The sequence below is a fragment of the Rhinopithecus bieti genome, unplaced genomic scaffold (assembly GCF_001698545.2).
Source record: "Rhinopithecus bieti isolate Rb0 unplaced genomic scaffold, ASM169854v2 scaffold_77291, whole genome shotgun sequence".
NCBI classification, from domain to species: domain Eukaryota; kingdom Metazoa; phylum Chordata; class Mammalia; order Primates; family Cercopithecidae; genus Rhinopithecus; species Rhinopithecus bieti.
The window spans coordinates 471,853-486,404 of record NW_016829743.1 but is presented as its reverse complement, the minus strand read 5'-3'; the positions used below and the strand labels follow the sequence as shown (position 1 = coordinate 486,404).

Genomic DNA, 14,552 nt, shown 5'->3' with positions numbered 1-14,552 from the left:
AGATGTCAGTTAATGTTGCCCATGCGATCATGGTTGAATAGAAATCTGTCTTTTTGATGTAGTCATATCTAGTAATTGTTGACCCAGTGAAATATGATTTGGGGGTCTTATTTAAGAAGGTTTTCCTTAAAGTTGGATGGAATGCTTTGTCTTTCCTATAGCACAGTTCCCAGTTGTCTTTCTGGGGTTTGACACTAGGTTTGCCCTCTGAATCCCTGGGTTGGGCCCAATGAACTCTGTGACTGTTTACTGTTCCCAGTGGGAGAAAGGCACGATTGCCCCTGGCTTTGTATTGCTTTGGGTGAGCACAAAGGGCTGACCTCATTCAGGTGGCTGGAGTGTTGGAGCTAGGGGAGAGGGGTGGGGTGGTGGAAAGAGAGGTGGCATCTGGCCCAGTCCCCTTCTGTCCCCTAGGCTTGTAGTGGCAGTGGAAGAGGCCTTCACTCACATTAAGCGGCTGCAGGAAGAGGAGCAGAAGAACCCCAGGGAGGTGATGGACCCCCGGGAGGCAGCCCAAGCCATCTTCGCATCCATGGCCCGTGCCATGCAGAAGTACCTTCGGACCACCAAGCAGCAACCCTACCACACCATGGAGAGCATCCTGCAGCACCTTGAATTCTGCATCACGCATGACATGACGCCCAAGGTAGGCCTGCCCTGCTGCCAGCATCCTTCCTCCTTCCCCAGCTCTTCTTCTTTCCCACATTCATTTTCCCTGATTCTCTCACTACTTTCCTCACTGTTCACCTCATTTCTCTCTCCTCATCACTTCCTCTTTATAATCTTCTCTCTCATTCCTATTCCACCTGCCCCATCTGTGTGGGGTGAAGTCTTTAGGTGGATGAGGAGAAGGGAGTCCTCAGGACCATTTTTGGGGATGGCTGAGACTTAGTTCTTATCTCTATGAGGGCTCTGGAATTACCAGATCCAAAGGCCCACCTTTACCCCCATTACCCTCTTCACCTCCACTGGCTGGTCTTGGCTTTGTGTCATTTTGAGCCGTTGCCCACCCTTAACTCTATTGCCAGCTTCCAAGAATTGCTTTCCCTGAGCCACCCTTGGTGAGCAGGTAACTAAAGATGTTGCACTTTAACCTTGACACCTCTGGCTCCCTCCTGGTGCAAAAAAACAAAACCTGCTTGGCATTAATCATATAAGCTGTGTGGGAAGGAAGGAAGAATGAGGGAGGGCTTGCCCAGGTCACAGCCTGGTGCAGGGAGAAGAGCAGCAGATGGGGGTCAGGGGAGCCGAGTTCAGTCCTACCTGATGAGCCACATCCCCTTGTGCACTCCAGCTTCTTCATTTATAAAATGAGGGTCTGAAGCAGATGATCTCAGGCCCCTTCCTGCTGTAACATTCTGAGGTTCTAGTTCATATGCATAGAGTGAGCTCAGGGATGTCCTTGTTGTCTTTGGAAACTATGCCTCAGGGGATGAAGGATACTGCATAGGCGACAGAGATTTTTATTCAGCCCCTTCTTTCCTCTTTAGGCCTTCTTGGAGCGATACTTGGCGGCTGGACCTACTATCCAGTACCACAAGGAACGCTGGCTGGCCAAACAGTGGACACTGGTGAGCGAGGAGCCGGTGACCAACGGGCTTAAGGATGGCATCGTTTTCCTCTTAAAACGCCAGGACTTCAGCCTGGTGGTCAGCACTAAGAAGGTCCCATTCTTCAAACTCTCCGAGGAATTTGTGGATCCCAAGTCGCACAAGTTTGTCATGAGGCTGCAGTCTGAGACCTCAGTGTGACTGTGCAACAGCAGGGGGAGTGGGAGACTCTGGGGGGCTCCTGAGGGGGTGGGAGGGGCTTGGTTCTCAGGCCCAGCCACATTCCTGCCACCCTTCTTCTTCTTGCTCTTGTTTTTTTTTTTTTTTTTTTTTTCTTTGAATTAACTTACCCCCAACTTCTCTCCTCGCCTCTTCCTTATTTTACCCCATGTGAACCTGGACCATCCTGCTGTCAACAGTACCTGGGAAGGACCCCTCTCCCCTGCCCCCAACAATGTTTGTATTACTCTAGGCCCTGCAGGAATCAGTGCCTCTCTCCCTCTTCTTTCCCTACCTAGTCTTTTTCCAGATTGCAGTCTCTCCTGAAAGGGCACAGGACCCTGCTAATTGTACCTTCCCCTCCTGAACCTCGACTCACAAACGCAAGTTCTTGTAGCATTTCTCTTCAGTGGCCCCAGCAGGGTTTCTCTGGGGCACATGGTCATGACTCCAGAGAGCCACAGTGCCAAACTCCTCCAGGGCAGCAACTAGCCCTCCTGTTCCTCACACCAGCCACAACAAACCCTGGGTTCTGGGGCAGGGATACTCCTGCCACACAGTCTGAGTTAGGAATCTCCTTGCCAGGAGCATTTGCTTCCACATATATTTAGAGCAAAGAAGGATCCCATCCTTTTCCCAGAAATCTCCACCTAATGTTTTTGGTTTGTATGGTCACGTGACCATAGGCAAACAAGTGGAAACTCTCTGTGACGACTTTTCCAGGGACTTGGGGGAAGGTACCTTTGTTCCAATGTGTCTTTCCTAGGCAGTCCCTGAGGAGGAGGGCTGAATAGATCCCTGAGAGTTTGGAGAGACCCCCATCATTGACTCCTGCTCCCTGACCCTACCCTCACTTTCCTCCGTGCTCCTCCCAGTGAAGGATGGTAAGTCCTGTACAGACTTAGTGGCTTGCAGACCCTGACCCAGCCCCTGTGGTCTTAGACAAATGGTTTTGTTTTTGTCATCAGCCACCCCTGTCCTGCTGTCTTCTCTCGACTCCAGAGACCTGTTGCCTCATCTCTTTTGGGGAAGAGCTGGCAGCTCCTCCTCATCCCCTGCCTTAAGTCCAGTTCTTTGCCTCAGGGGTCTGGTTTCCTTGGCCTTCCAGGGTCCCTACCCCTTTTCTCCTTGCCTGATTCTCTGAGCTCTGGGCTCCCTCTGTACTGGGTAAAGGGACAAGGATCACTGCCTTTTGTAGGTACTTCACCCCTCACCCCATTTTAGCTTCCATAGTCTTTGCACCAAATCCAAATTCTTGATAATTTAGATCTCATTTTCAGCAGAATTTGCTGGTCCTCTAATAAATCTTTTCAATATAAATCTGAGCCTTTGACTCAAACATTTTTGCCAAGGAAAATAGAATTAGGAAGTACCCATATACATCTAGCCAGGAGCCACATGAAGGACCTTTCCAATGGCTGCAATGACTAGGCCATTCCTCTGAGTAACTCACAGTGTCCCTTTGCAGGCCCTTCTTTTCCCTGGAAGACTCGTTGGTACTTACCTTGCAGAGCACATCCTGGGATAAGATCCTCAGGGTCTCACCTGGGAGGCTTCCTCTCTGTGTAGTGCCAGCCCTGGGAATGATGGAGCCTAGTGATTGGGGTTTCTCCTGCTGTCCTTTCTGCAAAAGTTCACCTGTTCACCCACCACATGCCAGAGAGGGGCTCATTGGCCAATGCCTACTTTGTCCCCAAAGGGGTGGGTTGTGGAGCTCACTTAGGCATGGCCTCTGGCTGGGGCCAGGGTTACGAGATAGGCCTGTATGAAATACGTCCTGTTCTGGGGGTCTGTCTCTTTTCTTCTCTTCAAAATCCTTGTGTCAGAGGAGTCCCTTCTTAGTCACATAAATACCTCACTATCCTGGAAAACAGGGCCTGGATGGTGACCAGGGTCATTGCCTTTGGGGGCAGGATGGAGTGTGGTGTGGTCTGAGGAGCAGGTTGGGGTTGGAGAGAGGGAAAGGATTTGGGATCTTAGTTGCTGTCCTAGGTTAGGGGCAGGGGAGTGTTTATTTTAAGATCCTGCCATGTTTTTAATCACTGTGATTTTTTTTCATTCCCCTTTCCTAAAAAAAAGAATTTTCTCCTCCAACTCTCTCTCTAAGCACTAAGGGCTGTGCCTGAGAATGGTAGCATTTTGGTCTTTTGCGTCAGAACTGTGGTATCTTTGTCTTCTTTCATTGTTATTATTATTATTATTATCACTATTGTTTTTTAAAATGTCAGGATGAATTGTCAGACGTATGGCCATGTGTTCGTCCTCTGCTTCTCCTCTGTGGGAAGTTGTCTCCATGCTGTAAACTGCTGTGGGGTGTGCGGCTGACTCAGTCCCTCTGAGCAGTTTCCCCACTGTGTCTGTCCCATCATGCGCTGGATCTGCTTATTCTCCTGCTGTGGGGGTGTGCCCACCTCTTACCCCCTGGACACCACAGGGCTGTTGTGGCTGGGCCTCTCCAGTACTCTCTTTTGTGTGACTCATGGCATCCTCGCCCATCCCCACCGTGCCTAGCAGGCCTTCCTTTTCACCACCTCGGAACGCTTGCCCTTCCTCCCTCCACACCAGGACGCTGTGCCTCAGTCCTTCACCTACCTCGCCACTCTGCCACTGTCCTCATTGGTCCTTTCTCCTAAACTAGTCTTTGTGCTCTCTTTGTTTTTTTTTCTTGTTTATTTCCCTCTTGTCTCTCATCTTTTCTTCCTCTTCCCCTCCCATTTCAGTCCTTTACTTTTCTCTTTCCCATCTCCACTCAGTATTCCAATGGCAAACCCTGATGTAACACCTGTGATGAGACATCGGGCTCTCCGGAACTTTCTCATTTGGCACATCTTTTCCCCAGGGTTTGTACTTCTCTTCTTTCCCAGGCGAACTCCCCTGTTCCTCTGTGGTGTCTGTCAGTCTGTCTGTCTTCTCCTTCCTCTGCCCTTCCCACGGGGCAGTATCTGCTGATGGATTCAGTCCTGGTGTGTGATTGTTGTGATTTGTTCTTCTGTGCGCAAAAGAAAGGGGGCTTTTTGAGTCCCTTCCAAGTGAGATTGTAAAATGTAGAATTTTCCACTGTTGGATCTAGATTTTTTTTCTTTTTTTGGGGGGGTTACAGAGCTGAGACCTTGTGCATGCATGTAGAAAATTGTAAAATGTAAATTTTTTTTAATATATAAAAAGCTTGTTTCTACAGTTTGCAGTGGATCTAAACATTATGGCAATTTTAGGGTTTTTTTCTTAAACATAGGAACTAAAACTGTACAAATTTTTTTTATATAAAATAAAGACATTTGACTTTTGTGGGGGCATTCTGTTGCTTTTCTTTCTTTACAGGAATGGGAGCAAAAGAGGGCCAGGGGAGAATGAATATATACTCCTTGTTAGGGAGGGAATGGGCAGGAGGGGGCAGTGTGAGCCCATCATTGTTCTGCAGGCTTTCAGGGTGTGTGGGAGAGAAATGGGAAAATGAAAAAGGAAATTGCTTATTCTGAATCCTGATTCTAAAGAGAGAGAAACAAGAATATGAGGACTCAACCACTTCCTGGTATAGTTGTCAGGATAGAGAAAGAAAGATTACTTCCTGGGTCCACTCTCCTGAGCAAGCTTGTATCTGTATGGCCTCTAGGACAGGAGTGGGTTTCTAAAACGTCTTTCTAAAACAGAAAGTGCCATAGGAATTTCAGGGGATAATTGAGATATCAGTCAATGGTGACAGCTCATCACAATTCGTTGAGACAAGTTTCTGAAGTATGTGTCTTAGTTCTAAATATGTAGAGAGCTCATTGCTCCGTTGTCACTGTAATGCATGTAATCAGGCACTAAAATCATCCTCAAGAGATTGGGGCCCTTCTCTCAGTCTTACCTGGACCTGACCTCTGTGACTTTGGGCAAGATGCTTCACATGTAAACAGCCTACTAAGGTTAAAAACAAGCATTTCTGTATGGAGATGGCCTATTCACTAGATTTCTTCCTCTTCTCCCCTGCCTCATACTCTGCCAGGCTCTGGGGATGCAAAGGCAAGAGAGGCTTCATCCTGGAGGATGACCCAATTTACAGGGGTGACAGGCCGGGTGACCCTAGTGCAAGGCTTCATGGTGTGTTCTCAGGCAGAGTGTAGACAAACCCTGGCTGAATTCCAAGGAGCTCGGGGAGTTTCCTTCTTCAAGAAATCTAGGGAGTTTGTTTAAGGCTCAAGATGGGGGAACACCCTTACCTTGAGATTACGTTTTGTTCATCTAAGTATTCCTAGAATCGAAACCAGTTCCTCGCATATAGTTGGTGCTCAATAAAAAATTATTGAATGGATAATGAACTTAACAACTAACAATACAATAGGGGCTCATGAAAGGGATCATGTACTTCTCCCTTTAAAATTACACTCCAGTCTTTCTCATGTGAAAACAAACAAAATACTTCCCCTTGAAACTGCATCCCCATTCTCACGGCTCTGTTCTTTTTGTAACTAGGCTTGTAGAGTAGTTTCACTTGCTGTTTTCAGTTCATTTCCGAGTCAACTTGTGACTTACATTGTGACCAAATGTCTACCTTAGCATGCCTCTGAAATTATTCTTGTTCTCAACAGTGAAGTATAGTAAACACCTTTTAAGTTTATTCTTTATTTAGTGGCTATGATGTTCCCAGCTTGATGCTAAAGTACTTTCTCTGGTAAAGATATTGGATATGGTCCTGCCCTCTCTGAGCTAACCTTGGTGGACCCTTGAGGAGCCTAGTTAACCTCAGGGACCTCCTCCTGTAATGCTGGCCCAGGAATTCATAGATTTAAAGCCAGACCTCAATATTTGATTCATAAGATCATATTTTCTCTAGAGGTTTGCTGCAAGCAAAAGTGATAATCCTGACCACTTGTCATGCAGCAAAGAGTATTTGTAACTTTTGTCTGAAAGGATGTGTTTTCCATGGGAGTACTTCACATAGCACTGAAGTTAGGGACCCAGCTTGGTGGATTGTCAGGGTCATGCCTGGCACTTCATGACATTATATGTGATTATATATGCTGCCCACGTGTGATTTTTGTTTTTTAGCCTTTGCCTTTGAAATACAGCTGAGAGGGGGAACTGGGGCTGGGGCTCTGGATGAGGAGACATAAAGATCTTTAGCCCAAGGTCTCACTGATTTGTTATTAGTTTTTTATTTTTTAATTTTAATTTTTTTGTTACTTTTTGTTTTTTTGTTTGTTTGGGATAGCTTAATGGCTTCTACAGATTGAAAGTCAGCTTGCTTAATGTAACCCTTGGCTTTTTTGTACTTTAGGCATATGATAGTAAGGCTCTTCCAATTGCCAGGAAGGCTGGGGTAGGGGAAAGTCAGCCGTTGGAAAACCACTGCAGCATTAGTATACACAAGGTGATGGAAGATGCTAGAGAGATCATAAGGGACCACCTACATAGTAAATCTTGGAGAATAGTCATCCCTGTCCAGTTCCCTAGTTTCTTTTTAGGCTGAGAATGGGATCCATTTCCCTTGGTACAAAGGACAGGGCAGACATGATATCCTACCTGCTCATAACAGTGAATGCCACATTTAAGTATGTAGAATAGTGGGAGAAGGTACTGGTTTAGAGTTGGGAAACCTGGCCAAGGCATTGGCTTCTCTCATTTCATCTCAGCAAGTTTTGGGGGCACACTTACTGTGTGGTAGGCGTTGTGATACAAAGATAAATAAAACATTGGCCCCCTCCCCTTGGAGCTCAGGGGACTTTTACAAGATAAGTTGGGAAATTTTATTTTGTCATGTGTTGTAGGCAACCCAAGGAAGTACACTGTTTTCCTGGAGGTGGTAAATACCATCTGTAAAAGGCAGACTGAAGCCAACAGTGTATGAGGGTATTGAGCCTGATATGTAAACTATTTTGATGTCGCTTCTCAAAAATAGCCATCTGTACTCTGATATCCTGTAACAGGAATGACTTTGGTTATAAGGTTATAAAAATCAGGAGTATGGCTGGGTGCAGTGGTTCATGTTTATAATCCCAGCACTTTGGGAGGCCGAGGTGGGTGGATCACCTGAGGTCAGGAGTTCCAGACTAGCCTGGCCAAGATGGTAAAACCCCGTCTCTACTAATAATACAAAAATTAGCTGGGTGTGGTGGTGCACACCTGTAATCTCAGCTACTCAGGAGGCTGAGGCAGGAGAATCACTTGAACCTGGGAGGCAGAGGTTGCAGTGAGCCAGGACTGGGCCATTGTACTCCAGCCTGGGTGAGAAGAGCGAAACTCTGTCTCAAAAAAAAAAAAAAAAAGAAAAAATAATTAGGAGTATGAGGTCTTCGGTTGTGTCTTGTCCCTTCTTGCTTTTGGGCACAATTAGGTCATGCTGTTGCTTCACTTAGGGTAAGTATGTGGTTAAAAGTGAAACTGGATTTTTAGGATTTTTAGGGCAGTGGAACTACTGTGTATGTGCTATAAATGTGGATACTTGGCATTATAAATTTTTCCAAACCCATAGGATATACAGTACCAGTAGTGAAGTCTAATGTAAATTATGAGCTTTGAGTGATTAATTTTAACAAATGTACCACTCTGGTGGGGGATGTTGATAATGGGAGAGTCCATGCAAGTGTGGGGGCAGGGCATGTATAAAAAATCCCTGTACCTTCCACTCAATTTTCTCATGAAACTAAAACTACTCTAAAAAGTCTTTTACATTTGAGGTCAGGAGTTCGAGACCAGCCTGGCCAACATGGTGAAACCCTGTCTCTACTATAAATACAAAAATTATTTTGGTAGAATGCGCCTGTAATTCCAGGAACTCGGAAGGACAAGGCATGAGAATTGTTTGAACCCGGGAGGTGGAGGCTGCAGTGAGCTGAGATTGTGCCACTGCACTCCAGCCCGGGCAACAGAGCAAGACTCTATCTCAAAAATAAATAAATAAATAAATACAAGCAAACAAACTCTATTTTAAAAAAATCTGACTAAGAAGACATCAAGCACAACTTTACCTAGTTCTAGATACTGCTCTAGTAATAAAAGTGATAGTATTGTAGGTACTTGTGATGCAGGGGGCAAATGTGCAGGTGTGTGCTGTTTCTCTTGAATCCTTTAACAGTGTCACTCTGGAGCTTGGAAATCTGCTAAAGACCACTGAAGAGGAAGCTGAAGCTCTGTTGGTCCATCAATAATACTGGGACAACCAAAAATTTGCATGAGGGGACTTAAATGAGTCAGGAAACATGTGATTTAACTTAGTGAAGATTTTCGCTCCTTTCAAGTTCCTGTTAATGTTAGTTCTCTTTGACATACGAACGTGTGATTTTAGGGTGGCGTTGGCTGGGATGGTTTTTACTGTAATAAAGAACACTTGTTGAAAGACTTCTTGTCTTCTGCTAGTTTACTTATATCTTAACACAGTACCTCCGGCCTCAAAGATGGAATCCAGTTAAAGTGAAAGCAGAGCCAAACCGTATGCAGGGAAAACTGACCTTGTAGATTTCATTTTCAGTGACTGGTATGAGATTGTGTACTTCTGATTTGGAGCATATTGAAGAATTCGATGCTGGGCAACCTTTTTCCTGTAATTGAAATGTTCATCGGGTTTTTACTCTGTCTTGAAATAGGTCCCCAAAATAGACTTTTCAAACTTCAGTGGTACATACAGCAAGTGTACAAATCACTTGAGGATTATGTGAAATACAGATCCTGATTCAACAGGTCTGGGGTAGGGTCTGAGTTTCTTCATTTTGAACAGGTGCCCAGGTGTCTTAGTCAGCTCAGGCTGCCATAACAAAATACCATAGACTGACTGAGTGGCTTAAAATCCAGAAATTTACTCCTCATAGTTCTTAAGGCTGGAAGTTCTAGATCAGGCTGGCAAGCATGGTTTGGATCTGATGAGGGATCTCTTCTTGGCTTATAAGATGCTGCCTTCTTGCTGTGCCCTCACATGGCAGAGACAGAGAGAGAGAGAGAGAGAGAGACAGTGAGAGAGCCAGGTTTCTTACATCTCTTCTTATAAGGGCACTAATTCCATCACAAGGGCCCTAGTCTCATAACCTCATCTAAATCTAATTACCTCCCAAAGGCCACATCTCCAAATAACATCAAACTGGGGGTTAGGCTTCAGCATATGCGTCCCGGGGCAACACAGTATTAAGCACCAGGTGCTGCTGCTGCTGTTCTACAGACCTTATTTTGAGTAGCAAGGCCCTAAAAGAAGCTTAATATACCCCTGACAATTTGAGGGTCCTAAACATGCCTTACTTAACTCTAAGATAATTGATGCAAGAGATCAAAATTGTTAAGAGGTCTAAATTTTATGAATGTAATAAATAGTTTGGTAAAGTCATTGTTGCTCATGCTATAAAATTGCACCACCTGTATCAAATTGTGATTTTATGAGAATCTTAAATGATATGTTGCGAGATAGGCCTTATGTGTGGAGTTTATACAAAAGCAGTTCAGTAGGCAACTTCATTGATCCAATGAGACATTTAAAATGACACAAAAAAGAGCCAAGATGAGATCTTATCACTAAAGGCCACAGAAATTAAAGGAGCAGTTTACAATATAAATTATCTTTGGCTAGAATTTTTATTTTGCCAACGTGACTGTATTAGTCCATTCTCATGCTGCTATGAAGAAATACCCAAAACTGGTTTAATTGACTCAGTTTCTCATGGCTAGGGAGGCCTCAGGAAACTTACAATTCTGGTGGAAGGGGAAGCAAACACATCCTTCTTCACTTGGCAGCAGGAGAGAGAATGAGAACCAAAAACTGCCAGTCTCTTTGCATTGCAAGAGTGACATTTACTTCAGTTCTTAACAAGTTCCTCATCTCCATTTGAGACCACCTCAGCCTGGACTTCATTGTCCATATCACTATCAGCATTTTGGTCAAAGCCATTCAACAAGTCTCTAGGAACTTCCAACCTTTCCCACATTTTCCTGTCTTCTGAGCCCTCCAGGTCTCTAGGAAGTTCCAAACTTTCCTGTATTCTTCTGAGCCCTCCAAACTGTTTTAACTTCTGCCTGCTACCCAGTTCCAAAGTCACTTCCACATAACTGGATATCCTTATAGCAGTACCCCACTCTCTGTGGTACCAATTTTCTGTATTAGTCTGTTTTCATGCTGCTATGAAGATATACCCAAGACTGGATAATTTATGAAGAAAAGAGGTTTAATTGACTCACAGTTCCTCATGACTAGGGAAGCCTCAGGAAACTTACAATCATGGCAGAAGGCAAAACAGGCATGTTTTACATGGCGGCAGGTGAGGGAAGTGAGTGCCAGCTGAAGGGGGTGGCCCCTTATCAAACCATCAGATCTTGTGAGAACTCACTATCATGAGAACAGCATGATGGCAATCACCCCCATGATTCAATTATCTCCATCTGGTCCCTCCCATGACACATGAGGATTATGGGAACTACAATTTAAGATGAGATTTGGGTGGGGACACAGCCAAACCATATCAATGACCAATAGAACAGAGGAAATTCATGAGTTTTACCATGTTGAGATAGCATGATAAGGTGACTTAATGTACTTCAATATTTGCATTAATTTCTATGGGTATAGAATGAAAGTGTGAACCTTGAATATCTGAGACAGGTCTCAGTTAATTTAGAAACTTAATTTTTCCAAGGTTGAGGACACACACCCATGACACAGCCTCAGGAGGTCCTGATGACATGTGCCCAAGGTGGTCAGAGCACAGTTTGGTTTTATACATTCTAGGGAGAGATGAGACATTAATTAACGTATGTAAGATGAACATTGGTTTGGTCTGGAAAAGGCAGGACAACTTGAAGCAGAGGTGGGACAACTCGAAGTGAGGAAGGGGCTTCCAGGACATAGGTAGATAAGAGACAAACGGTTGCATTCTTTTGAGTTTCTGATTAACCTCTCCAAAGGAGGCAATCATACATGCATTTATCTCAGTGAGCAGAGGGGTGGCTTTGAAGAGAATGGGAGGCAGGTTTGCCCTAAGCAGTTCCTTGGTTGACTTTTCCATTTAGCTTAGTGATTTTGGGGCCCCAAGATTCATTTTCCTTTCACAAAAGTAACATCATATTTCAATAATTGTAGGTAGCATCATATATCAATAATCTAGAAATATCTTCTCAAGTTTCTTTGCCCAAGTCTTGGTCACTGCACAAACTTCAAGATCTTGACAATCTTGTAGTTAAATGTTGCTGGAAGCTGTCTTATCTGTGTTTAGTGTTTTTCACTCATTCTGTCATTTAACCAATATTTGTTGAGCACCTTCTATGTGCCAGGAACTATGCTAGGTATTGGTGGCATGGCAATGAATAACACAGATATAGTCTTTGTTCTCAGATAGTAATCACTTAATTTCAAAGGTGATGAATGTAGTGATGAAGTATAGGGGACTATGGGATCTTACAGTAGGAACCTGACCAAGGTTGTCAGGAAAGGTTTCCTTGAAATAAAGGATGGGGCACAAAATCTTTTTGACTAGAAAGAGCTTCCCCATTCTCTTCAATAACCAAACTTTATACAAGTAATTGCTGTCTAAAAATTGAGTGTCGAAATAATTGGACCTTGGAAGTTGTCAAAATATTTCTTGAGAAGGCTGGCAAGGATGTGTAGCAAGGAGAATACTTGTGCACTGTTGGTGGGAATGCCAATTAGTACAGTCACTATGGAGAACAGTATGGAGGTTCCTCAAATAACTAAAAACAGAACTACTATATGATCTAACAATCCCCCTGCTGGGTGTATGCCCACAAGAAAGGAAATCAGTATACTGAAGAGATAACTGCACTCTCATGTTTATGGCAGTACTATTTATGATAGCCAAGATACGGAAGCAACCTAAATGTCCATCAATGGAGGAATGCATAAAGGAAATGTGATACAAAAATACAATGGAATTCTGTTATTTATAACAACATGGATGGAACTGGAGGACATTATATTAAATAAAACAAACCAGTCACAAAAAGACAAATATCGCATGTACTCATTCACATATGGGAGCGAAAAAAAAAACTGAAGTCATGGAGATAGAGACTAGAATGATGGTTACCAGAAGCTGGGGAGAATAGGAGGTACAGGGGGATTAACAGGGAATGGTTAATGGATACAACAATATAGTTAAATAGAATGAATAAGTTGTAGTAGTTGGTAGCACAATGGGGTGACTGTAGTTAACAACAATTTATTGTATATTTAAAAATAACTAAAATAGTTGAATTGGAACGTTCCTAACACAAAGAAATGATGATAAATAAATGCTTGAAATGATGAATACCCCAATTACCCTGATTTGATCATTACATACTATGTGCCTGTATAAAAGCATCATATGTGCTCTATAAATATGTACAACTATTATGTAGCCATATAACTAAAAATAAAAATGAATTTCTGAACAACTAAGGGACTGTTATTTTACTAAGACTCAGTGACGGCAACTGAAATAAAAGTTACAAATGAATCTTTTGTTTCAAGAATAAAATCAAAGACAGGGAGAAGAATTGGAACATCTAATGTACCCTGTGTATATGTACACATAATTGCTTGACACTAAAGAGAAGAGCACCTTTGCGGAGCCCCTCATGCTTATACCACAGAACCCATACCTGGTACTCGCTACTTCTCAGCTGCCATGGTTCTTTCTGAGGGCAGCGTCTTGCCAAAGCTTATCAACAGTTCCTGAAGTAGTATTTACTATTTGAGGAGAGCTCTGAGTTAAGCATTTTCAGTTCAGATGTTGTTTTCCCCTTGAATTTTCAACAAACCATGTGGAACCTCTGCTTCCTCAGATTCCTTGTATGGTGCCATATTGTGGCCAAAGAGATGCCCAAGAAGGCCTGTTTGCTTCAGATAGTACCTCACAGAGTGTCAGTATCTTAGGAGGTCGTTACTGGTCCAGACATTCTGTCTTCATTAATTAATTAAAGGGAAATAACATTCTGGAAATGGAATAAAACCAGCCATACATATAAAAGAGCAATTATAAATAAGAGTGTTAATTTATCAATTTACAACAACTGATAGATCTAGTTTGAGAACTGGAGTTGGTAATTTGTACAGGTATATTCCTGATGGGACGGTTCAAATTGATAAATTAGCATTTGTCTATTAAGTGTAGAACCAGACAAGAGGAATTGGAAATTCTGAAGGACATCATTAAATGTTGCAGTACTTCAGTCCCCTTTTCTCTTTTCTACATACTACCCACGGGTATCCTCATCTCATCCCAAGTCTTTAAATACCATCTGTGTACCAGGTAGCACAGCATAGTAGTAATGAACATGGACTCTGGGGTCAACCTGCCTGGGTTTTTCTTCTGGTTTTGCTCCCAGTAGCTATGTGGCCTTGGGGAAATTTTCTGTTTCTTCATCTTTAAAATAAAGACAATAACACAGTGCCAACCTCATAGGGATGTTGGGAGTGCAACTGAGAAAATATTCATAAACTACTTTGATATGCCTGGCATGTAGTAAGTACCCAATAAACGTTAGTTATATACCAAGTACTCCCAAATCTCTATTTCTTGCCCTGACTTCTCCCCAGAATTCTAGACTTATAAATCTAAGTGCTTATTTGACATCTTCACAAAGACATCTAAGAGATATTTCAAACTTACTATAGAAAGTAATAGCCTAGCGAGATAAAGATAATGTTTGTCTCTGGGGCAGACAGCAATGATTTTACCAGGCTCTTAAGTACGGCTCTGTGTCAATAAGCAATCTGCTCTTACTTTCAGTTTCAAGTGACTGGTGGTGATCCAGGTTTAAGTAAACAAATTCTGTTTGCGGTTTACCCAAACATCTATATCCTCACTACCAACACTATTTATTTTAGTT

General features: G+C 43.3%; 1 protein-coding gene and 1 long non-coding RNA gene across 6 annotated transcripts in view; one reads left to right on the top strand and one right to left on the bottom strand.

Moving 5' to 3' along the window:
- VANGL2 (VANGL planar cell polarity protein 2) overlaps nt 1-5,060 on the top strand; it is a 28,366-nt gene extending 23,306 nt beyond the window's left edge. For all 5 annotated transcript variants that reach the window (XM_017864864.1, XM_017864865.1, XM_017864868.1 and 2 more), the window contains 2 exons: nt 415-646; nt 1,491-5,060. In XM_017864864.1, coding sequence (XP_017720353.1) covers nt 415-646; nt 1,491-1,751 — 493 coding nt within the window. In that variant the 3' untranslated portion in view covers nt 1,752-5,060. The remainder of the gene's footprint in view (nt 1-414; nt 647-1,490) is intronic.
- Nucleotides 5,061-9,582: 4,522 nt separating this feature from the next.
- Nucleotides 9,583-14,546, bottom strand: LOC108524052 (uncharacterized). The gene is made up of 3 exons (XR_001883964.1): nt 14,447-14,546; nt 13,323-13,655; nt 9,583-9,645 (listed from the first exon to the last, which is right to left on the bottom strand). It is a non-coding gene; the product is annotated as an uncharacterized LOC108524052 (long non-coding RNA).
- Nucleotides 14,547-14,552: the final 6 nt, after the last annotated feature.